General features: G+C 32.6%; 8 protein-coding genes across 8 annotated transcripts; 4 read left to right on the forward strand and 4 right to left on the reverse strand.

Annotated features, from left to right (window-relative positions):
* The first annotated feature begins 491 nt into the window (after window positions 1-491).
* On the forward strand, window positions 492-2905 carry Tsp_03681 (hypothetical protein). Its single transcript, XM_003374437.1, has 11 exons — window positions 492-719; window positions 817-896; window positions 952-1056; window positions 1114-1309; window positions 1386-1601; window positions 1840-1968; window positions 2019-2162; window positions 2227-2313; window positions 2435-2629; window positions 2720-2763; window positions 2830-2905. Exons 1-11 carry the CDS (start codon window positions 492-494, stop codon window positions 2903-2905), a joined length of 1500 nt encoding a protein of 499 aa, XP_003374485.1.
* Window positions 2906-3179: 274 nt separating this feature from the next.
* Window positions 3180-6329, reverse strand: Tsp_03682 (conserved hypothetical protein). The gene is made up of 15 exons (XM_003374438.1): window positions 6320-6329; window positions 6081-6190; window positions 5932-6026; window positions 5605-5829; window positions 5110-5183; window positions 4876-5030; window positions 4626-4812; window positions 4371-4560; window positions 4155-4295; window positions 3975-4078; window positions 3881-3918; window positions 3675-3803; window positions 3519-3560; window positions 3311-3412; window positions 3180-3248 (listed from the first exon to the last, which is right to left on the reverse strand). The coding sequence occupies exons 1-15, from the start codon at window positions 6327-6329 to the stop codon at window positions 3180-3182; spliced, it is 1671 nt and encodes a 556-aa protein (XP_003374486.1).
* A 1039-nt stretch (window positions 6330-7368) lies between these two features.
* Tsp_03683 (diencephalon/mesencephalon homeobox protein 1-B) lies at window positions 7369-7939 on the forward strand. Its single transcript, XM_003374439.1, has 3 exons — window positions 7369-7483; window positions 7567-7727; window positions 7883-7939. Exons 1-3 carry the CDS (start codon window positions 7369-7371, stop codon window positions 7937-7939), a joined length of 333 nt encoding a protein of 110 aa, XP_003374487.1.
* Window positions 7940-8113: 174 nt separating this feature from the next.
* Window positions 8114-9135, forward strand: Tsp_03684 (hypothetical protein). Its single transcript, XM_003374440.1, has 4 exons — window positions 8114-8194; window positions 8548-8662; window positions 8717-8940; window positions 9109-9135. The coding sequence occupies exons 1-4, from the start codon at window positions 8114-8116 to the stop codon at window positions 9133-9135; spliced, it is 447 nt and encodes a 148-aa protein (XP_003374488.1).
* A 767-nt stretch (window positions 9136-9902) lies between these two features.
* On the forward strand, window positions 9903-12366 carry Tsp_03685 (platelet-activating factor acetylhydrolase). Its single transcript, XM_003374441.1, is given in 11 exon segments — window positions 9903-10040; window positions 10140-10197; window positions 10315-10495; window positions 10566-10701; window positions 10751-10873; window positions 10893-10900; window positions 10937-11164; window positions 11224-11372; window positions 11425-11483; window positions 11811-11858; window positions 12250-12366. The coding sequence occupies 11 exon segments, from the start codon at window positions 9903-9905 to the stop codon at window positions 12364-12366; spliced, it is 1245 nt and encodes a 414-aa protein (XP_003374489.1).
* A 735-nt stretch (window positions 12367-13101) lies between these two features.
* Window positions 13102-14645, reverse strand: Tsp_03686 (hypothetical protein). The gene is made up of 9 exons (XM_003374442.1): window positions 14597-14645; window positions 14246-14378; window positions 14026-14185; window positions 13795-13961; window positions 13594-13726; window positions 13499-13546; window positions 13401-13462; window positions 13228-13309; window positions 13102-13182 (listed from the first exon to the last, which is right to left on the reverse strand). Exons 1-9 carry the CDS (start codon window positions 14643-14645, stop codon window positions 13102-13104), a joined length of 915 nt encoding a protein of 304 aa, XP_003374490.1.
* A 22-nt stretch (window positions 14646-14667) lies between these two features.
* Window positions 14668-18076, reverse strand: Tsp_03687 (coatomer subunit beta). The gene is made up of 8 exons (XM_003374443.1): window positions 17971-18076; window positions 17327-17898; window positions 17100-17291; window positions 16402-17040; window positions 15711-16303; window positions 15357-15651; window positions 15090-15275; window positions 14668-14985 (listed from the first exon to the last, which is right to left on the reverse strand). Exons 1-8 carry the CDS (start codon window positions 18074-18076, stop codon window positions 14668-14670), a joined length of 2901 nt encoding a protein of 966 aa, XP_003374491.1.
* Window positions 18077-20295: 2219 nt separating this feature from the next.
* Tsp_03688 (conserved hypothetical protein) lies at window positions 20296-24712 on the reverse strand. The gene is made up of 4 exons (XM_003374444.1): window positions 24128-24712; window positions 22895-22919; window positions 21358-21450; window positions 20296-21296 (listed from the first exon to the last, which is right to left on the reverse strand). Exons 1-4 carry the CDS (start codon window positions 24710-24712, stop codon window positions 20296-20298), a joined length of 1704 nt encoding a protein of 567 aa, XP_003374492.1.
* Window positions 24713-24774: the final 62 nt, after the last annotated feature.

Below are 24774 nucleotides of genomic sequence, written 5' to 3' on the forward strand. Positions count from 1 at the left end.
AAATTAATAAGACGTGTTAGTATACTGTATTGTAATGAATAGCATGATTGACTAACTATAACATAAGCAAATTGTATAATAGAATAAATATCAACCTATTAAACGTTGCTAATAGAAAATTATAATTTAACCAATACTTTTCAAACGATTGTATTTGTATTTATAATTCAAAAATTTTTTTCATATGTTTACTGTAATTGCAAAGGAAATTTTTGAGATAAAGAAAAATCATTTAAAAATTAAAAAAAAATTTATATTAATATTTTTATATGATGACATTTTAATTTAATTTTTAATATACGAATAAGTTGATGAAGAACCGTGACATAACATGATTATCCAATGTATTACGGTTAAGGCGGCATTTATTGCTCAACTAGAAATTATATGTGTTCAGCATTTGAAATAATCCTTGGTTTTTTATAATGGATGAAGGTGATTTATGATTTTATTAATTTTATTGATTAGCTAAATATAATACTTTTAGTGTCATGTGTAGAGCTGTATTCGAAGAAATTGCCAACCTATATTGTTCGATCGCGCCAAAAGATGTAATTTCTTCTGGTTTTTTTGTGAAATGGACAATTTACTTGAATAATATTTTACTTGAAATTGTTAAGTTTCCGTTTGTCGTATTCTTTATTTCTTATAGGAAGGCGTCGATACATTTTATGATTAAAATGGTTCCTTTTGAACCAATATCAGAAAATTCACCGAAGGTAATTTACTTGTTAAATAACATGAATTTTTATCAATTTATTATTTATTATTTTAATTGGGAATGATTTTAAATAAGTAGTTTTTTCTACTGTTCAGGGCTTGTGCATAGAACTGAGTAGAGACGATGATCCATTGTTTCTTTACACTAGCTCAATTTTCGAAGATGATTTTCAACAGTATGATTTATTTCGGAGATTTCTACTATTCATTTCTGACTGTATTTGATTTCAGTATCAAAGAACAACAGAATTTGCTGATCAGTTTTGATGCTTTTCCGAATAAGTTAATTGAATTGTTAGAATGTGCGCTATTTGAAGACAGTAAGCCAGAACCGAAGTAAGTAAATTTTTAATTCAGAATGCTGGGCGTCATCTTTGATCGATTTTTTTAAAGATATGTTTTGAATTTTTATTGCACATCTTCGGATTTTCCTCACTGGAATGGAACGAGAAAGAGTGAATTTCAAGCGATGATTGAAATTGCCGAATCGAATCAATTCAAACATCTTGTTCATATAGCTTTGATATTTGAAGTGGCCAATCAAAATTTGTTGCAAAAGCATCTTTGCAGTTTAGTATCTTCCTTGAAGGTGAACTAAATTGGATTTGTTTCTAAGATTAATTAATTGTAAAAAATAAAGATATTATTTTGAATAATTGTTTCAGAAAGAGAAATGTCGCATGAATGAGCATCTGTTTGAATTGGAAGCACAATTGAATAAGCAAAAATTGCGAAATGATGAAATTGTTGCTATTCATGGTAAAGAAATTGTGGAACTTGAGGAAAAATTTCAAATTGAAAAGGATGAACTTCGTCGTAATCAACAAGAAGAAAGAAGATGTTTACAAGAAAAATTGCAAGATGTTTCTTCCACAAATGAGGTTTTTTTATACTTTGATGATTGATGAAGATGAAATTTTTTTTGTAACAAAATTTTAAGGAACTTCGAAAAAATTTACGATTAGTAGAAATAAAATTGAAAGAAGCGCGGCAGCGTGAGGAACAGAATACTCAAGAATTGCAGCGATTGAAAATCAGCTTGCAAAATAGTGGTCGTGAAGTGAACAGTGGTTTATTTTTTACTTATTTTTCAAGCATTACGCATATTTGCATATGCAGGTTGTTGAATTGGAAAAAATGCGCAATCAGCTTGAGACTCATTTGCGAATAGTTGAAGAAGATGTGTCGGAAAAGGAAGCAGAGTTGGAGCGCTGGGATAACAACTTTAAAGAATTGTTGAACAGAAATGTATTTTTTGCAAAAAATTATTCTTTTAACTATGTAGAGTTGTTTTGTAGATGAATTTAGAAGAGACGCTAGAACAGCAACGAACGGCACTTGATGCTCTTAGACAACAATATGATGATCAATGTGAACAGACGAAGAAAGGCGTAGAAATTATACGCAAAATGAAAGATGGCAGTGCATTTTTCAAAAAAAAAGTACTTGATTTCATTAATACACTTATATATACATATTTGTTTAATCAATATTTTGTTTATTCAGGCAACGGCAACCGCCAACATTGTACGTCAGCAAGAGAGGGAATTACAAACGACAAAAAGTTTAATAGGCGACATAAAAGCTGACCAAGTGAAAATGAGAGAGATAAATGAAATGCTTCAGAAAAAAGTAAAAAATAATAAAATTGGATGAATAAAATACATAATTTTATTTTTTTTATACAATGAAAGTGTTTGTTTTAAATTTTTAGCTGGAAGAAAAGGAGGAAGAGATTAAGAAACTGCAAGAATCGGTAACAGATTATCAAGGTCAGCTACAAGCAAAGGAGGATATGATTCGTCTGCTTAATCGGAATTTTATGAACGTCGCATCAGGTCGCTCTCTCAACACAATGCACAATACAGGAATTTCAAATTTGCCCTACACGCCTGTACTCGATGCTCCAGTAAATTGATTTTATTTTATGCTTATTTAAATGGATGAAAAACACAGTTTTCAAGTTTAAACCTAGAAATTTTTGATAATACAATTGTAGATTTCAACGTTACGCTCAAATGTTAATATGAAAGGACAAGACAGGTGATCTCATTGTTCATTTCACTGTTGTTGTTGATGCGAACTGTTGAATAATATTATTCATTTTAGGAATCCTCATCTTGATCCGAAATATTTGGAACCAAACGTGCCAGAATTGCCGAAGACGCAAAACAACCCGTTATGAAAAAATAGAAACAAACATTATTTATGCTGTTATTATCTATCTATCTATCATCTGTTCATTTACAGCTTTCATGTTGTTGCAGTTTTAGAGATTTGTATTTTTTCAAAAATACAGTATATTTGGATTAGTTTCTCACCCAGTGATAAAGTTTTAAAGTTTAATTTATATTAAAGTTTATATAGTTTTAGTGCTTTTTATCATATAATTTTACATTCAACATATTCTTAACATGCATTTAAAAGAAAATAGATGTGAAATAAATAAAGAAGAATTGTTACAAATTTTCGTTTGCTTCTTCATCGTGATGTGGAATTTGAGATGGTACTGGATCATCTTTCATTTTCTAAAAGAATAATTAATTAAAATAAATGTAAAAAATCTGAATTGAAGAAAATGAAAAAGCACTTCAAAAAATTCAATTTGATCTTCTGTAAAATAGGATCTTCTATCTTCACGACATTCAGTTTGAACGATGCAGTAAATAATTGCCATACTATTCACCACACTCTGAAAAATTCATCAAGTCACTATATAAGCTTAGAAGTTTATAAATTTCATGTACATCATAAATGCTGAAAAACATTCTTCCATAAATATAAGCCAACAAAAATACAACTATAATCGGCACGATTGAGCGGTTGATTTCAAGGTTATTCTGAAAAATCAAATTTTCTACAATAGTAGCAATACGGTATAAACAAAAATAAAATTCATATATATATATATATATATATGTAATATATCGTAATGTATGTAGTTTGCTAGTTACTTTCAAAAGTGAGGAAAGCATTATAGCTGACAATGTAGAGACCACAAGTTTCCCGATAAATAAAAATAAACTGCAAAGTGTACGTACAAGCGTAAACTTCACCAAATGGCCTCCAATGAGTGCCGATGCCTATGTTGAGTAATAATTTAAAAATGACAAATTCATATTGAAAAAAATTTTTTCAATCAACAATAACACCAACTTACTCGACTAGAAGACTCACAAAATGCAGTTCCATTAACGGCTATAGTATAAGTAATTTATGAAAAATAAAAATAATGGAAATTTAATTTTGCTCACCTGTTACAGTGTAAGCTGCTGAATTGCAGAATCGAAGTATACTTTGAATGCATTTTAAACAACCAGATGCACCAGTGGCTCGTTTTTTTCTCAAAGCTAGCATTCTAGTTAAAAAATTAAATCAATTCATGCATATGTATATATAAATAATGTTTAAACGTTATAGAATTTTTTTTATACTTTGCTTCTAAAATACTGAGAACTGCACGAAACACCCTCATCAAACTGATGACGAACGATCCCAAAATCACAGTGCCTAGATGATAGCGTAGCGTTAAACCTACTGCATGGCAAACTCGAGTCATTCGATTGGATTGCTTGCTGAAAATAATTAAATGAAAAACAATAAATTAAATACATAAATTATGTTTTAAAAGTGTAAATAAAAAAAAATACCTTTTAAAAAACCATTCAGCAACAGCAATTGAAATGCTCAGCTGTTGAAAATCGATCAGAAACTCCCAAGTCCAAATTAACATGAGTATATGGTATAAAACCAATACACCCGTAGGAATATCAATGCCTATTATATTTATTTTGTGCATAAATAAATTTAGAAGCCGTGGAACTTTCATTTCACCATAAGCTATAAATAAATGTACGTTGATATTTAAAAACTTGAAAATTTTTCGCACTGGTCAAATCATTTACCCATAGTTAACCCAAAAAGAGCACTGATTGAAATGAACAAAGCAACTGCCAAAATTGTAAAGGCAGTTAAAATAGGGAGAAGAATCATGCAAGGCATCCAACAAATGGCAGAACGAGAATTTCGAAATACTTCAGTGACAAAGTACAAATGCTTCCATATCCATGGAGTAATAAGTAAAAGAACAATCTAAATGTAAATGACAATTTTAAATTCAAGTCTTTTGGAAAAATTTAAATTTCACATCAATACCGTCAAAATGGTGAGCAAAATTGCAGTGAGATAGTTTTCACCTTGAAAGAAGAAGTAACTTTTCAAAGAGTTCAAAATCTCCACAGTTTGCTTTTGAAATTCACTTAATTCATCACCCTGATTCCAATACAATATCCAACAAGTGATCGAGCCAACTGAAAAGAAAAAAAATGTCATTTCTCATTCAATTAGAATTGTAAAATAACATGAAATTTCACCTCCAGATGAAATTACCAAAAGGACAAGAAGAATTCGAATCACCACTGCAGTTATAAATGGAATAATCCAGATGAAGATTATATACATCACTGAAAAGTTAATTATTGAATTAAAATTGAATTTAGACGTACAATTCTTTTTAATTTCTAAACTAAAAATGAAATACAACAATCTAGTAGTTAAACAAGAAGTTCTTATGTTTCTCATAATTAAAATGCATAGATTAAAAATACTTCATTTCACTACTTACATTTCGTACACAGCAGAACAAGAACAATAGATGATAATGACATCGTCAAATCACCACAGGAAGTTTTAAATTTATCTTCTAAATTATGTAGTATGAAATAATATTTGCTCGTGTTAAACTCAAAGGAAGATAATGAAGTTGGATCTAATACGCATCGACCCAAAATTGGAATGCTAAAACATTTTTTGCAATCATGTATACAAGAAGTTCACATTATGAGAAATAAAATAACTAAACAACATCGAATTAATTGCATTTACCTGGAATAAACTGGCATGACAGGACATGGGCCCTTCGTGCCTTTCGGGTACAATTCCTCATTCATATAATCTTCGAGTGGAACCGAATAATTACACAACTTTACGTTTTTCTCTTTGCCTAACTGGTAAAGCTCCGAGCGAGTTCTTATCGTCTCATTCGGACACTGGGCCACACAAATCCAAAGCGATTTCGATGGATCCAAAAAGTTCATAGGAAACAGATAGCTGAAAACAAGATATTCATTAATAATTATTCATGTCCAGTTAATTTCGTTCGATTTAAATGTTCCACCATAATTAATCAAAATAAAAAATCAGTCAACTCACGGCTCGTCAACTTCACAACGATTACCCATATCGTCCACTCCTCTTGTTAAATACGTAATATCACCATTGACAAAAAACCAAATTGCAATGAAAATCTGTAATCAAAAATTTATTTTTCATCAGTTAAAATAAAAAAAAATTATATTTACCAAAATAAACCAAGCAATACAGTAACAAATAAGTGCTACAGTATTGGTGGGCTTTCGATTCTTCACTAAAGTCAAACGATTGTTTTCGTCAAACATCGTAGGCGGCAATACTTGTTGAATAATTGAAAATTAAATGTATGAGGTAAACGGTCATTGCCATTTAAAGTGCTTTAAACTAAATTAAAATGTTAAAGCTGTAAACACAGATAAAAGTTTAAAAACTTGATGACAACAATAACCGAGGTGCATTAAACCTATCCAGTTAAATACAATTTGAACCGCATTAATTATGCGCAGGCGCAAAAACATTTGAATTAAAAAACAGAAACTTCATTTATATCCATTTTATTTCACAATAAATAGTTCTTTTTAGTAATCTTTGATTAAATACAATAAATTATTAATTATTAATATTGATATTAGATAAAATTATTCATATGAATACTGATGATATAAAATGGTATTAAAATTTAAATATTATCATTCAATAATAAAAATAAAACAACTAATTCTAATATTAACAAAAAAACATTCAAATTTTAACGTTATAAAACATCTTCCAATTTCTGGTTTAACTTACTTGTTAAAGTCTAACATGGTAATTTTCCAACACCAACGCTAATGCAAGCTCTTGCTTCTTTGCCACTAGTTTGAGAATTTGCGGTTAATAAATCATGTTATGGAAGAAGTAAATTATTGAAATCAAGAAATGAAGGTACGAATAAAAACAAGAAGGAATTCTGAGCATCACATGCTGCAACAGTTGTGATCAACATCTATAAAATATAGAAAGCGTAATACTGTATTCCTGATATCATGTGCTATTATCATTTTGATGCTGTATGCGAGTTTATGGAGAAGTTGTTTAAAGTTATTCACACATTTGGATCCACGTAACTGCTGTACAACGTAACTATAAGAAACGAAAGTGAAAGAATACCATTAACATGAAAGAATTCTTTTAAATTGGCCTTCTAAAGAGGAATAGCAGCATAGAAAAAAACCGGCAACATTAAAAACAATTAAATTTATTATAAATGTTCTTCTTTAGTAAATTTTCTTAGATTTGCCATTAAATGTTTAATTATTACAACTGCTTAAGCAATTTCCATTCCGGCATTCCAAGCTTCCAATGTAGCATATGACCAATGGAGTGACTGCACAGAATTCAATTGGTCTAATACAAAAAACGGATTGTTCATCTGATGTTTGCTTATCTGGCAACAGATATTTTCTTGTCTAGGACATGATAAGTGCATGATTGGTTTAGTTTTGCAGTTTGACAGTGATGCCAACTGACATCAATAGCAACCTTTTACAAAATGCTGTACCTTTTTCAATATGGAAATTACCAGATAAAGAAGTTAATGCTTTGCCATGGTTTGGTACAATAATAGAAACAGGTTATTTATTAATTTATTATGCATTATTTTACTTTTTGCTATTTACCTGTATAATTATCATTATAACTATTTTTGTGTTACAGAAAATTTGCAAAAAAATTCCAAAATAAAACGAAGTCGTACTGTATTCACTGTTCAACAGTTAGAAGTGCTTGAACGAATGTTCAAAATTTCCGCCTACCCAAGCGCATCATTCCGAGAAAATATTAAAAAATTTACAAATCTCAGCGACACACGAATTCAGGTGAGGAAATTCAACTTTTGAAAAAGCTTTTCCCTAAATAATTGTTAAAAAGAACGAAAGTGAATAAAAAAATTTTGAGAAAAAATGAACTAAGCATTAGGTAAAGTTTCATGCATAAAATTTAAAAAAAATATCTTTTTCTTCAAAATTAACAGAAAAAACAAAAACACATTCCACGTTATAAAATTATGAATAAGGAGGAAATTCAATAAGGAATAGTTATTTGTTCACTGTCGGCGGGTTGGCAGTGATAAAATAAAAGCATCTGTGCAGTAGCAATGTAAAAAGCGTGACCGAAAAAAGTGATCGATTAAACCAACGGCTTTAAATGTATTTAATTGCTAATTTGTCCGCCGGACGACTTCTGATCTTTGTTTGATCAACTGATGGACATACAATGTCCAACAACGGATCATCCGATTGACGACGCGCCAATTACTCTGCTTAAACAAGACGGTCCCCTACAAGTGGACTAATCTTACTTTTTATTGGCTTGTTTGGTGAAAGCTAATTGAAATCTTTCTCCGCATACTATTCCGGTAAGTTATGGGTCGACCATGTTATCAAATCGAAATGCAAATAATACACGCAGGTGAACATGATGTTTGCGTCGGTAGCTAATCCTAACCAAAAAGATTATGACTGAATAAGCTCCTGACATTCTAACAACTTGTTTTCTGTTTTTTATCTACATTTTCGAGCAGTATCATAAATAATAATTCTAATTTTCCATTCTCGAAAACATTATAAATTGATTTTGGTTATAAATAAGCAATAAACGATTAAAGTTACAAGTATCAAATTATGTAATTTTTTATAGGTATGGTTCAAAAATAGACGAGCAAAGCACAGGAAAAAAATGCGCAATATTAAGCCGATTAATTCAACTGAAGAATTTCAATCAAGAAATCAATCTACGGGCCTTGTGATGACGAGTGAGTAATCATCAAAAAAAAAATTTCTCTTACTTAAATTAACAATATTTGAAGCCTGGAGACCAGCTTTCTTTGAAGACATATCACTGTTTAGCAGAACATCAGTAACCGGAGATAGCAGGTTATTAAAGGAAGCGAAAAGCAAAGTATCATCCATGCATCACTTCCATCCGAACAATTTTACAGATATAAATTTTGTACCTATGAATCAGAAAGCATTGCAGCAGTCTATACAGTATTCCCAAAATTTATGCTTCTCTTCCAATATACATCCAAATGTTTATCAGTTTGTAAAATAATTATTAATAATAGTAAAGCACAAACTGTTTTTTGTACAATGACGTATTTTTTGCTTTAAAACGTTTTTTCCTTAAATTGGTAATACAAATACGAAATCAATTTTTATTAATAAAAATATATTTTACAATTATATTTAAAATTTTAAGCATTGTTTATTCACGTTCAAAAGCTAACATTAATCGTAAATTTTGCAGTACAATTTGAAAAATATGTTAAAGTGACTTGTTCTTTACTGTCGTTCTTACATCTTCAAAGAATTGGCATAACAAATTAATCCTACTTTAATGAAAAAGATGCTTAGATCAGTAAAAAATTTTTTAAACTAAAATTGAAATAAATGAATTTAAGAAATTAAAGCAATGTTCTCCCATAAAAAACAAACATGTAAAGTTCAACTGAAGGAATTCTTCAATTAATATTTGACAAATTTACAAATAAAGATATTAAATATCATAACAGATGCACATTCTCAACACATAGATAAAGCAACAGATTCGCTACTGAAGCTGTAGTTAATTTGAACTTGAAAATTAATATTACAGTAAGAAATAGGTTTCGAAACTTTGATATTAAGAAAATTGCGAAAGAGTGAAGCAGTTTGTTTCAAAAATTGATCTATTTATAGTAATGTTCCTTATAAACGTTTTCATTATATAAAATGCTTATTAGTTATATAATCTTTAATGATTCAACTTTTATCTTCCTTTACCTTCACACTGATCGAGGAAATTCTCTTATGTAAGACACGTTTTACTAATCTTAAACGAAGGATCTCTGAACTGCATTATCTTAAATAAAGTGATATATCTCAAGTGGTGAAGTACATTTTTTCCAAAAGCATAAGAATGACGATCTTAAGTTTCAATGAATTCTATATTTCTTAGCAACTGCCGCTATGACTGAAGAATTTGCAAATACGTTTTGAATTTGTTTATAAGCTATGGGAAACAGTGTGAACAAGACTTTACCGGCGCCAAGTGGTCCATATATTGTAGGGGCGCTAGATGTGATCACGGAACACACTGAGCAAGGATGTTTTTTTCGATTATTTTATCCAAGTCAAATTGATGAAAAGTCGGTAATAAAATGACTTTTGATGTTTAACTTTAAAAAATTTTGTAAACTATCAAGTAAACATAATATGGTATATATTTTGTACTTCGAAATGTAATTTTAGAATTCGACAACCGAATATACTCCTTGGGTTGCTCGATCTAAATATATAGATGGATATGGTTATTTTTATAAATATTTCCCATTATCAGTCTTTCGAAAAATTTTTCAATATACCATTGGTAAACGATAGCAGTTGTGGGTTTATTTTAAAATATTGAAAGGAAGTTGCTTTGTAGGTGATGCAATGGTGCCGGCGAAGTGGATGCAACCTTGTTGTTCACTTGATGGCACTTGTTCGGATGCGAAATATCCACTGATAATATTTTCCCATGGTCTTGGCGGAAATCGCTTAGTATACAGTGCGGTGTGCACTGAATTAGCTAGTCATGGTTACATTGTAGCTGCCATAGAACACAGGTATAAAATTTGTACAGTTAGTTTAATCAAAGTGAACATGAACTGAACACGTTTCAATATCATTTTTTAGAGATGGTTCAGCTTCATATACTTATTATCATGAATTGTCAGAATCATCAGATGAAAATGAAATTTACAAAGAGAAAGATTTATTTTTCGAAACTTATGAACCTAAGGCTGATATTTTCGAGTATCGAAATAACCAGGTAAATAACCGTTATGGACGCTGTTTTTCTATTTTATTGTATATTATAGCTGAAAAAGCGTGTGGAAGAATGCATAAAAGTAAAAAATTACTTAATAGCAAAGGATACTTTGGAACATTTGACTGAATTGAAAAATCTGAAATCCCACATTGATCCAACTCGAATTGCAGCAGTTGGTCATTCTTTTGGAGGCGCTTCCGTTATTGGAAGTCTTGCATTGGATAGTGATTTTAAGTAACAAGCTATCCAACTGTACATTTCGGACGTTGATTGCAATTTTACATTCTAGTGCTGGGATAGTGCTAGACGGTTGGATGTTTCCAGTTGACAAAGAAGCAGAAAATGAAGTTCAACAGCCTTTGTTATTTGTGAACAATGAGAAATTTCAATGGAAAGAAAATGTAGAAAGAATGCAAAACGTAATTTCTAAGTTTCCAAATCGACGAATGATGTATACCATAAAGTAATATTTTTTCAGTAAAATTTTAAATATTATTGTTTTATACTATGAAAATATTGCAGAGGTTCAGTTCATCAGAGTCATGCAGATTTCACGCATCTGGCGGATCCATGGTTAGGTGGATTTTTCAAAGTTAGGGGCAGCATTGATCCGCAGCTATGCCACGAAATAAATTCAAAAATGTGCCTTCATTTTCTTCAGAAATACTTAGGTATAAATTTCTTGTTACCTTCTGTAAAATTTTGTCGATATAATTGTTACAGGACTTTCCACCAGCGAGTCGACAGAAACTGACATACTTGTAGAAGAATTTGGAGAATGGGTAATCAAAGGCAGCCCACATTTATCAACATAGCGGTCGGTTATTATAACTACATAGTTAATAATAATAATAAAGTGGAATTGACATACAGGTTAGGTTCGTTATTCGTAGCGTTCTTATGAAATTAGTTTTATCCATTTTTCATTTTCAAATTACATGCTGATTGATCAATTGATGTTTTATACCTTCTAACGAGACGAAAGTATTTAAGCATTTTTAAAATATTGATTTTTTCATCGATTTCTTGTGATTAACTTGATGACAAAGGGAAGAAAACTGCGGCTGTACGTGAATAAAATGTTTCTTTTCTTTCTTGTCATTGTTCAGAGAAAATTGCACAACGGCTTGTTATTCGGTGAATCAAGTTCTGCTAAAGTTATCTACTAAAAATCGACGTAACAACTGTCAATGATAATGCAAATCATGCATCATCAATCATGATTATCATGATATCAAATCAAATATGCGTATCGATAAATCATGAGCGTACAAATAAATTGTCATTCTTTACATGATGTTTTCTATTGTAACAACAATAACTTACTTCCAATTAGTGATCATTACTGATGATAATTAATTTTCTTTGACACGACCTTGCCTTTTAACAGACTTCTTCTTGAAATCCAGAATTCAGTTCAATCATATTAGTCAGTCAATCGAAGCTGCGCTTCATAAGCTTCAGGAAAAGCGATGAGATTGTGACAGTGTTGGATTTTATATGGGAAATGTTTGACGTCAAAAAATAATGATAATTTATTAAAACTAGTTGACTGAAGACGTTTCCGCTTCTTCACGTCTACGCCTTAAGCGAACACATCGTGGGCAACAATGTGGCTTAACGCATTTGAAGTGGAAACATGATCCACAATCTTCACACCGATAAACAGAACTAATTTGAAATGGAAATATTACTTGCTTATCTTGACAAACTTCACAAATAAATCCCTTAGAACGACAAATCTGAAATTGTATTACTCTTTGTTGTTACCTTTAAAAAAACATAAAAACTATACATACCAAACAATTTATAATATGCAAACCGGATATATGAATCAAGTGGATGAATCTTTTCAAGAAAACACCGCTACGGATCTAAAACAATTACAAAATTATTTAAATATGAAAATAAGCTCCACGGTTTAATAATGATGATGTTCAAAAAATTAAAACACTGTTCAAACGCACTTCACAAAAATCTTTCAAACTGTACAATTCGATTTCTTCGCTTAAATAACTTGGCAATTTATTGAACAAATCCAACAATCTATAAAAGTAGCAACAAACAGGATGCAAATATTGTAAATGGTTTAAAAAAATTTGAAAAAATACAAAAGCATAAAACAAATATATGAATAAAAATTTATTATATTCAAATACTTGCTGTCGAAAGCTTCCAAATTGGATGCTGATTTGCATGTGCGCACGTAGTCGGCCATAAATTTCAGCTGGCGTCGTTTCACCCTCACCAGTGCCAGCGATTCCACCCTGGCATATAACCTTGGATTCAGCGTGGCTACGTTGAACATGGGAATTTCCTGGATGTGTTTTAAAATTTGCGAAGCTAAATCACAAACTGGCTGAAGTCGAAAGTCCCATTTTAACAACACCCTCGCTGGAATTATGCATCGTTCAGATTGATGACAACAATGACAAAACAATTTTCCAAAATAACTGCAAAATTGTAAGCGAGAATGATATTCTAAAGAAAACATTTAAAAAATTAAAATTTTAAATTTTGAAAAACTATGTATGCTATATCACCTTTGTCAATTTTACGTCCGCAACCTGCACATCTTGATCTTTGCTGATTGATTAGCAAATTTTTCCTGCATCAAAAAAACATATTTGCAGGCATTTTTTAAAATTTAAGTCCAATTATCTTTTATACTTTGGTTGAGCATAAATTTGCAAGATTACGTGTGATTTTGTTGGTGTCCAGTCTTTCTTACCATACTGGGAAAACGGTTATCTGAATTTAGCTGTAAAAGCAGAAACAAAACAACAAAATAGAATACCTCTTCCCGTTCGGTAGTATTTGTTGACTGCGCAGTTAAAGACAGAAGCTAAAATTGTGTTTTGAAATTTACATTTTTATAAATTATTTCTTTACAAGTTCAGATGAATCTTCAGAAGAAACTGTCCAGTTCGCATCATCTGTCTGGCACGAGGGTCTGTGAGAAAATCGGCAAAGTAAGCATAAAGCAGCGTTGTCCGACGGATGACACTGATATGAAAGTTTGCCACTAAATTTTATATGCACATTATCAAAAATTGATTTTGAAAAACTTAAATATTAATAATTAAATCTGACAAAGATGAATCTGAAACAACACTAGACGAATCACTCTTGCACAAGTGGAAATTCTGCTGCTCAAAAGACGATTCAGCTCGAAATCTTTGCTGCAGCACTTTAGGTCGACATTTAACTTCTTCAATCAAAGAGATGAGCAATTCACACAGATTTATTTGCGCATTATCCTAAAAAGTTTATAAATTGAAAAAAAAACATATCTTTCCTTTGATAAAATATTTTCATTTTTACCTGCTCCAATTGCCAGTCCACATCTGCTGGTACTGGCAAAGCGCTGTCTTGCCTAGATAAACCGTGCAAAACTTTTTGATGTTCAAGTTCGATCAGTGTTAAAAGTTCGCTTTCATTTGAACAGGCAAATTCATCGACCGATTCCAAATCTGCTAGCTGGCTAAAATACATACATACATACATACACATACACATACTTGTTTTCATGTATAACAATAACTTCGAAGCTGATTCTTCGGCATGAAATGAACAAACCACATCCACCAGTTCGTTTAGCAATTCTTCCACACAATGTGAACAAGCTTCCAATTTCATATTACAACAACATGCACCAGATATCATGATGAAACTGCCTTATAAGAGATATAAATTATTAAAATAAAATTAATCACTGGTAACTGTAAAAATGTAATATAAACAAAATTAATAAATATAACTGGAACAAACATATAATAATAAAATAACAATCATTGTAAAGTATATTTCATTTATAACAAGATCCATCCAGAACAACAATTCATCATTGCTATGGTAGTTATCAATGTAAAAAGCTAGAGATGCAATTACAAACTGTTCAAATACATTGCATCAAAGATTATATTATATCCACATGTACACATTGATACGTGAATTCAAATTTTTTTATTCAGAATCTTCGACATCGGCAAATGTTTTCTGCACTTTATTCATTCGATCGCCTAAACTCAGTGCCATGCCCTGGCTTTTCGCTCGAATTCGAATATGCCCTATTACAACCGCTTCAGAATTCGATGATGATTTTTCGATGCTTAAATTTGCCAATGCGTCTTCGCCAAAAATCGACCTCGCGTATAAATTAGCAGCTAAAAATCCACTATCACCAGAGAGTGCTGGTTCAGGGGTCAAACAACGCATATTAGTAGATTTGACAAGAAAATCAAGATACTCTTTTAAATCAGTAATTGTAGTATTTACAGTCACCTAAAAGAAAGAAATAATTGTTCTGCATAAAATTATTCAGAGAAAAAAATGAACATAATAATAATTAATGAATAACTGAATTACGTATATATATATAATTTCACCTTATTTTCCCATTCAAATTCACTCCACATCTGTCTGAATTCCTCATCTGAACAAGACATTGGAACAATATAGTCCAAAATATCGACGTGAATATCATTCAAATAGATACAATTGCGATCACCAACAGAACCGCGCACGTCGTAAACAATCGTTCCAAATATTACACCATTCTCTGTAGAAGAAACCTACAAACCAAGGATACAGTTTTTCTCTGTCGCTCGTTTTTTTTAAAATAAAAGCTGCAATAATAATCGAAAAAAACATACCTTGATACTTGCTCGAACGTTGGCAAAGTCTCCAGGTGCTAAGGTAATCGACGAAGGCCTTTCAACAAGCTTCAAATCACCAACCGTTGCCAATTCCAATGTAACAGATTCAAGAGTGTCGTTAGTTTGATTGACCAGCAAACAGTCTAGACTGATGTCATACTGATTTAATGTAACATAAGCTTCAGCATAGACTGGGTCTGAAAAGCCGGACAATTGGGTAACACGTTCCAACGTTGAAAATGACATGTCAAATTTCTGCTGCTTTTTAGCCGTACCCAAAGCTTGATTCAAACTGTATAAATTGTACATTTAAAAAGACAAAAGAGAAAATTCATAAAAATCAATGTTCACCTCATTTCAAAAATATTATCCACAGTCTCTGGTGCAGATTTTGCGGACAGTTGATAAAAAGCAATCCCATCGTCCGGTTGAGAAATCACAACGTTCTCTTCTTTGCCAATAGTTGTTGTGGCTTGCTTTCTTGCTTTCGCTTCCATTTTTAACATGGTTTGCAATTTTTCTTTAAACTGTGGTAACAGCGTTCGTTTAACATCGTCCGGACACTGACCTGCTAAAAGTTTTATCGCCACAATAATTCGATCTGTATCTTCAGGTGTGATAGGCACTTTTGGCAATTCCGATGTACCAACTTGCAATATACAAGCTAGCATTAGCATAATATTAGCTGTTAATGTATTTTGCTTGGTTGAATCATGTTCAATTTCACCATATCTTATTGCCAATTTGGCTAGTATCCAAGCTACTGAAGCCAAAGGAAAATAATCACCATTCATCAACGCATCTTTCAATAAATGAATGTGTTCACTGTTGGACACTTTAGCACTGGTAAATACACTTTCCGTGGCGTATGTACCATCAGGATTGAGACGACGTGCAGTCGGTACTATGGTCGGCTGCTCAGCTAACATCATTTCATCTTCATTCTAATAAAAAAAAGAAAGAAAGACGTTCAAACAATTAAAAAGTAAAAAGAACATTAACTGAAAGTTCAATTTGCTAGAATTAACAATCAATCAATCACCTGCTCATTTTCAGTAACTATATCCCCAAGTGATTGACGAACCAAATCCACTAATAATTCAATGTCGGCAGGTTTGTCGCTATATTCACCTAAAATCCAAAGCGCAGAGCGGAATATTTTCAAATTTCGTATAGCGGCCACGACATCCATTAACTGCAGAATAATTGTTTGGCGTATTTGAGGCATAATTTGTACAGCCTCACGAATGAACAGTAATACATCATTTGCCGAAGAATCTTTACCGTCGCACAAAAATTCCATCAAAGATGGCATGAAACTGGATATTACTTCTGGAAAGCGAACAGAAATCTTGTGCAAAGTGCGAACCAGCAAGCGTCGATATTTTTCTGTATCGTCACCAGCTACTGCGCTGACAGTTTTCCCAACTTCTTTTCTTAAACATGCAACTAACTCTTCCACATTTCGGTTGCAAACCAAATCCAAAGCCAAGTCTAATGCTTTTCTTCTCACTTCCATGTCCGGACAGTTGAGAACTCTAAGCATGTCCATCACTAATTCCTGCAACACTCTATCCGCTTGTTTGTTACGACGCATTTCAACCAATCTTTCCAAAACAATCATTTTCACATTATTGTCACTTTCTTTAACAATCAAACTAATGAATGTATTCGCAGATGCCTATAAACATACCGTTACAAATCAAACCAAAAGCACAAAAAATGATAATATCATTTTACCTTAACGGCTGTTGGAGAAAATGTCAATGTTAATAATGCTGAAGCAGCTTCGTATCGTACAGCCGCGCTGGTAGATTGCAGCAAATTGTAAATGCAACGTATAAAGCGAGAACTTTCACTAGGGTTCGAATGGCATACCTTGCAGATCAGCTCCACAATAATTAATTGCAAAATGTCACTAAATGAAGTCACCTAGAACAAATTATTCAATTCAATTGTCATCAAACAAATAATGCCCAAACGCTTGCCTGATCAATGCAAGTGCTTAAATAATCCAATGCGCGTTTCTGATCTACATGCAACAACATCATAAATGCATTCCGTTTGCATGATGAGTCTTGTTCAGATTCCAAAAAGTTGTGTATCAATTCTGGAGCGTCCGGTATGAGAAAATCAAAATTTTTATATATCGTAAATGCAGCCAAAACGGCGTTTCGCCGTACATAACTGTGTCTGTTTTCCAGACAGGCTCGTATGCTTGGCATAAGTGGTTCCAACAATTCAGGTTCTTTCAAACGACACAAGAAGCGCAAAGTAGAGCCGCGTACAAATTCGTTAGGATGCTGCAAATCTTTCCGGTATGCATCGCACACCAGTATCATTTCTTGAAGCAATTTTCCATCCGCCGAAGTTTTTGGCACAATTTCCCAAAATATGAGCAACAATTTTTTCATCATATGATCTTGCGATGGCAAGCAAAATCGAATAACATGCATAACAATAGCAGCGCTGAGCTTTTCTCCATGCAACATTGCGAATATCAATTTCTTCAGTGTTGCAATTTTATTGCTCAAACTTCCTAAACTTATGCAATATTAAATTTAAAAATAACAAGAAAGTAAAAAATAATACTTCCCTCCTTCACTCATACCTTTTTCAAGCAACTCTTTTATCGGCATATCATTTGAAGGAAATTCAAAATCAGAGGGTTTGTTTATATAAACATAGCACGGTTGGTCAAACAATGTCGCAGACATGTTTCCCAATCAATTTTCTTTATAAAATAACCCTAAAAATAAAAGCACCATATGAACTTTCATATCTTGCATAGCAAACGTGATGCGATAAACATGATAAAAGTCACAATCACACAATTTAATACTTATAATATTTGTTTATTTTTATCATTTTTCAGCTTTCTCATCACACAACACACATACCAGTTTCATTGCTTATGAAAAGCCTAATATAAAAGAAAACGGTAAAATAATACATGCCCGTCAACTGATAGAATAATTCGACATGTTTTTCCAAAAAATGAACAATAACGATAAAATGAACGAACATATATAAGAAGTTTGTTCCAAAGAAAATAAATGAATTTAAAATAAGTTTGATTAATTGAAATATAATTCGTGAAAAGAGAAACGAATATTGATAAATTGATAATGCTTTTTCCTGAAATTGTAACAATTCATGATTACAACAACTAAGTTTAAAAAACAAAAAAATACTTCTCAATTAAAAAATACAGTGTTATTTCTTATGACAAATGCGCAACAAAATAACAATGAAAATTCACGGAAAAAAATTATCCATTTAGCCAGTAATGGAATTACTAAAGAAGTTATTTATTAGATACATCATCATGGGTCATTAAAATACCAAAAACCATTAGGACAATTCAAATAGAAAACATCCCTACTAAATGTATAGAAAAGTTATTCATCAGAACATTTGCAAATTCAGAATTACTATTATACTGTACAGTGAAACTGAACTTATAAACGTCACAAAAGTTAAAAACAATTCAACGTAATTCACGATTAAAAAATATTTAAAGATCAATAAATGGACAGACTGATAATCATCTAAAACTGACATGACTTACAACAAAACGTTTATTTTCAATTCTTTTATTAAATGAACAGCCTCATGAAACTTACAACGTATGAATTGTAGTACACAGCGTAGCGACCAAAAATGATGCACAGTCAACAATACAGTATTACCGTTCTGATTTGTAGGTAAGCTAGATTTTGTTTTTTTCATTAAATTTATATTTCATCTGTTATATTATTATTATCATCATTTTTCTACTTTTTATCATTAATAAGGAGAAGCAAAAAAAACTACCCCAAAATAAAAGGTACTACAACTTTGGTAAGTACTAAATGTAAGTAATTAATTGAAAAAAGTCATTGCAAGCATTTATTTGTTATCATTTGATAGTGGAGCTTAATTAATAATAAAATTTATCTAATTTTTTAGTATTAGGCATTTATAGTCATGAATTTTTATTAAGTTGGGCAAATAGAAATAGAATACCACATAGTGGTTGGTTGGTATTAGTGAATCTGTTCATCTTTCATTTCATTGGACTGTCGGTCTTTTTTCATCTCCATAATCAATTAATTAACTTTATTATTGTACTTTTGTTAATAGCAGAATGCAGACGACGTAATGATTGGTAGAAGATTATTTCTTTGGCTGTTTGCTTGTTTGCCAAATATGCTCGTTTTATTAAGTGCAGTGCATTTGTCATTTGTGACATTTGTGCAGGTTACAGTACAACAAATGCGTTGGGAAAATTTTTGCAAATATCCGACGCAAAGGTTGTTTACGATTTGAAACAATCTGCTGGTAAGCATGTACGTTCAGTGTTGTTGATTCGCTGCCAGGCTTGTAGTTTGCCTCGCTTTGAAAGGTTAAAGTTCAATTCGATTTATTCATTAATGACCAGCACTTTTTTTAGCCAAAGGTGGTGATGCTTACAGTACGTTGGCTAATGCAAAATGGGATAATCCACTCAGTAGCATCAGTGATGTTGAAGCTGTTCTTGGCTATTTCAAACGTGACTGTTGGTTTAGAAGGTCAATAGTGTTTGTTTACTGATGATAATCTTTACTTTGCTACTGGCCAGAGTTAATTGAGCTATGCGAACGAAAGCAATTCATTTATTTAAAAAGTATTTATGTTTATTTGAAAAAAATACGAAACTTCCTCACAAGATGAAGATGAACAGAATAGGTAAATTAGTTATGAGCGTTTTTTATATTGCAAAAGTTTAACAATAATAAATTTTCTGTAATTTAAACTGTTCATAAAATGAATAATTTCAGAGTAGCGTAAAAAATAATAAATCAATGAAACTGTGGAAATTGAGACTGAGACTTTATTCAACGTGTTTGAAAGCAGTGTTCGCATGTTTGCGCCGTTACTTTTCGTTTGTTTTTTGTATTACGTTGTTATGAAATCAAGTTACGCAAGATAATTCCTGAGCATTTTTTACCGCGTACGTGCAATGGCAAGCTTGCCACAATGGCCACTGGTCAGCTGATAAGTGGACATCAGTCAATACACGCCAACTACGTCCAACTTCTACTGCATTGGTTGTACACTGTGATCCGTTGTTGAGCATCACATCATACCAGATGATGGTCGTTTGGTCAGCCCTCGATCCAACTTCAACATCTGCCCAAATGGTTAAACGTTGAGAGTTGTCGTGATGTTTGACCAAAATCCATGCATGCGGCTTTTTCAACATCCATCTGCGCGAGGCGCCAATTGTACCTTCAGGAGGAGGTGGTTGGTCATCGAAAATCGGTTTACATTCCCAATAGGGTGGCGTTGTTTTGCTCATGTTGTTCAACGTTTGCAGCGCTGTCAGGTGATGGGCGCTGGCCAGTATTGGTTCGATGGTCTGTTCAGTTGGATCCACTCGAACGCACAACTGAGCTACATGCATTACGGTAGACCGGTCGGTACCAAGAAGCAGAATCGACTGCAACCAAAGGACGTTGAGCACGAAAAGTGAGACCAGTGTGGTCAACGAGAAACCAAGCAGCGCTGTCTGGTGAACAGTGGTGCAAGCTGAAACGAGCCGACGTACTGTTCGACTTTGCTGCGCCGGTTCGACCGATTTGTAATAATGATGAATACAAGGCGCACAGCCGATCAGCACAGTAAATACGTACAGCAACAAGCAAACAACAAAACAACAACACTGACGTGTGGTCAGCCAGGCTAATTGACCAATGCGTAAACTGATCGTCGGAGTTGTGGATGTGGCCGGCGTTGGTGAATTCGAACTTTCTTCCACTTCAGCCGCCAATGTCGAACGGTCGACGACAATGTTGCTGTTGCTTTTTGTCAAACGACGGAATTGTACAAGCGCTTCCTGCGAACGAAACACTGACGACGTTACCCGTACAGGCCACAAAAAATCCAACTCTTTACAATTTGACATTGCTGAACCTGAAAATCTTTTTATTTCTACAAAAATATCTTTTTCTCATTTGCATACAATGCAACTGACCTGCGCTTGTTGAATTTGATTCAGCACCAAGATCAATGGCAACTAACAACGAATCCATCATGTCGGAATTTCTCTCTACCGTCTGCACGCTGTCTAAAAGAAAAATAATTACCATAACAAGCAACATGTTAGAGATGTTGAAGAGGATGACAATTTTATTTCTTTTCTGATGGAAAATTGATACACAAATTCCTTTTAAAGTTTTCCATCAAATTCAATCGAATCAAGTGAAGAAAAAACACGAAACGATTACATTTTTCTTTTCTTTTTTTTTCATTACACACTTTCATTGCGAATTTTTTCCGCATAAGTTTTAAATGAACTACTGACTGTATGGGGCAGTGGCATTGAAATTAGCTTCATCAGTGTGATATCGATTTGATGGCAGCATTTAATTAAGAAGGTTGAAAAAAGTGGGCGGCCGCTCTCGGCGGGCCGGATGTTGAGTCGGCTTGAGAGCGTGAGAAGGAAAAAGCCAGTGAAATTGACTTCGCACGTTTCAGCAGCACTGATCGATCAGAATAAGACGATCGGATCAGTTTTCAGTTTTGTCTCACGGCCCAGGCGACAATTTTCGATTTACAAAAACAATTAATTCTCTCACTTTGAAAGAGTTACTGACTATTGTTGCAGCACTGCTGGTGGTGGTGGTGGCGGTGGTGATGCAAATGTGTCCAGTCGAAGATCCGCCAATCAGCATTGGCAACTGCTGCTGCTGCTGATGCGTAAACGAATAATAAAAAATGACTGTCAAATTTTAAAATCTTCTCTGCCTATTTGCTTTCACTGGTCAATTTCTTTACGAGATTGTTAATTATCCAGGGCGTGGCAGGAACACAACCATGCTCCTGGTGAAATTGATCGATTTATTATTCTCTAAAATGATGCAACTGTTCCACGAACACAAATCGAACTGACGATCTAGCTATTCACCATAATTATAAGATTTATGAAAGAAAAAATGAAATAAAATAAAACATTCATGCAAAAACCATCTTTAATTTTATAACATTAAAAATTAATTTTCTCCCTATCTCTCTTCTTTTCTTATTTATTCTTTTGGTGCTGTTATTTTTTATCTTGTATCACCAAGAAAACAATCTTGCTCAATTTCATCAAAATGGATGAAAATTTCATTTTTTCAATTACTATAAAAATAAAATTGAACAAGATCATTTTAATAAAAAAATTTCCATTTACTACACAATGGCTAATTGTTTGGAAATGCCCATCAGCATTTAAAAGCAGCATACATGCAAATCTAATTGAAAACGAATAGATTTTGTGTAAACAAATAGAACATCATTCAAATACAAATATATTGGAACAGCAGAAATGGTCAATCCTCAGAGTGCAATAACATTTTGCATTTCTCTGGCCTCAGTTCATCATTGTGGCGTGCAGTTGTCAGAAAGAATGGAATCAATGCTGTTCAAGCAGGCTTTTGCTGTCAATGCAAAAGCAACTAATAAATTATTAAGCAAAATTTGTCAAAATTTATCATCATGCCGTTTAAAGTTTATACCAACTAACTTACCATCACCAACAAATAACAATTTTTCCTGTAAAACTTATTCTCTTGTTAAGCAATTAAGCAAAGCGAATAATATCTGTTGTAAAGAAATAAACAAATTTATTTCTCTCTTTTTTTTATTTAAATAAACATTATTCCCTTTTCTTATTATTCTTTATATTCAGATTTATGATTTATTTATTACAAAATTGAATTAGTGTCATTGGCACGTACAAACAAGCAACACTGTACCACATATAAGTATAAATTTATAATGTATATTATTTGAAGCTCTGTTATTATTATTTATCTATTATATAATGTACTGCAAAACAATCGTCGTTTCATTAATCAACAAAATGGCCAAAAGTGCGATTTTATGCTGAATAGGTGAGTGCTGAAAAAATAATGACGACCAAATTCTTCTACGCGAACTGTTTACTCATAGCCAAGTATAATGTAAATTGTTATTCGTAAAATGTAAATTTTAATTAATGCAGATAACGAAAAAAGAAGCGGCAATGTGTTGGAATGAAAAGATTCAATAAAGTGCTCGTCTGCATGAATATTGTGATTTTCACTTGGGCAAACGATTTATCGATCTGGCGCGGTTTCGGAAGGACCAGGCACCGGGGAATTTCCAAAATTTACACGAACTGAGCAACGCTACCCTGTGGAATTTTATTTTCTTTTGTTTTAAAACTTGCCTACTTTATCTCAATCCACTGAAATGAACAACTCTATTTATATTCATATTTATATTTTATACACCTTTAGAAATGTGATTGATGAAAGAAAACTGCTCTGGTAAATAACCCACCAACTATATTTATATTTTTAATATTTTTTATCATTATCATTTTTATTCTTTATACATAAAAAAAAGAAATCAGTTACAACAAGAGCAATTTCATCAGTTATCCGTATAATAATTAGAAAAGGCAACAACAGTTTGAGCAACAGCAAAGTTATTATTGTTATTATTATTTAAATGAAATTATAGCTCTTTTTAAATGTCTCCTTAAATAAATAAATAAATATATATATATATATATCCGGTAAAGTTTCGATCGATCGCGTGTTAAATAATAAGTAATTTTGTTCAATTTCAAATTGTTATTATAAAGCATAATTGAAGTTTGAAAGAAGAAATCGAAAAGAGATAAAAGGATATAAATGTTTTTTACCAGCAGTCAATGTAGTTGTCGTAGTTGTAGTTGTAGTAGTTGTGTTAACACTCAAATGAGCACTGTTTACTTGGGGCTTTGTGGGGCTTGGAGCACAATGATTGCAATGGGCGAGTCGACGCCGTTGGCGCCAGTTTGAAATTTGAAGCCGTTTGAAAGAGAATCCAACCATTATGAAACGCCATCCAAGACTGAGCAACGTGCTCAAAGCTGCAAAAACGAGAGGCCAACAAGGTTGAGCTGGATTTGGCACAATGCAACCGCTTAGCCAGACATAATTGATTATTGTCAACGGCAAATCTTCGAGTAGCATGATCAAAAAGCTTATACGAAAACAGTCGAACGAGAACAACCATCTTTTGAAATATACACACAATGGACGACAGAAGCAAGCATTTTCAGCACCAGCCGAAATATTCAATCTAGCAGGTCTGAGCGCGTGCTCGCAGCACAGATGCACCAGCAGAAAGTTCAACGTGCTTCCCACAACACAACTGCACACCATCACCACTGCGCACCAAGATTTCAACGGAAATGTAACAGTCAAACCACGACATGCGTGAAACGTGTGTACCCAGTCGGCGATTAAATTTAACAGATAAACTAAAAAACTGCCCGCGTACAACGTGTGCAAAGTTTTCGCATGCAAACCCATCAGCCAGAGTTGATGCTGCTGCTGTTGATGCTGGTGTTGCTGTTGTTGAGCGTATGCTTTGA

Source organism: Trichinella spiralis (genome assembly GCF_000181795.1).
Source record: "Trichinella spiralis strain ISS 195 chromosome Unknown Scfld5, whole genome shotgun sequence".
NCBI classification, from domain to species: Eukaryota; Metazoa; Nematoda; class Enoplea; order Trichinellida; family Trichinellidae; genus Trichinella; species Trichinella spiralis.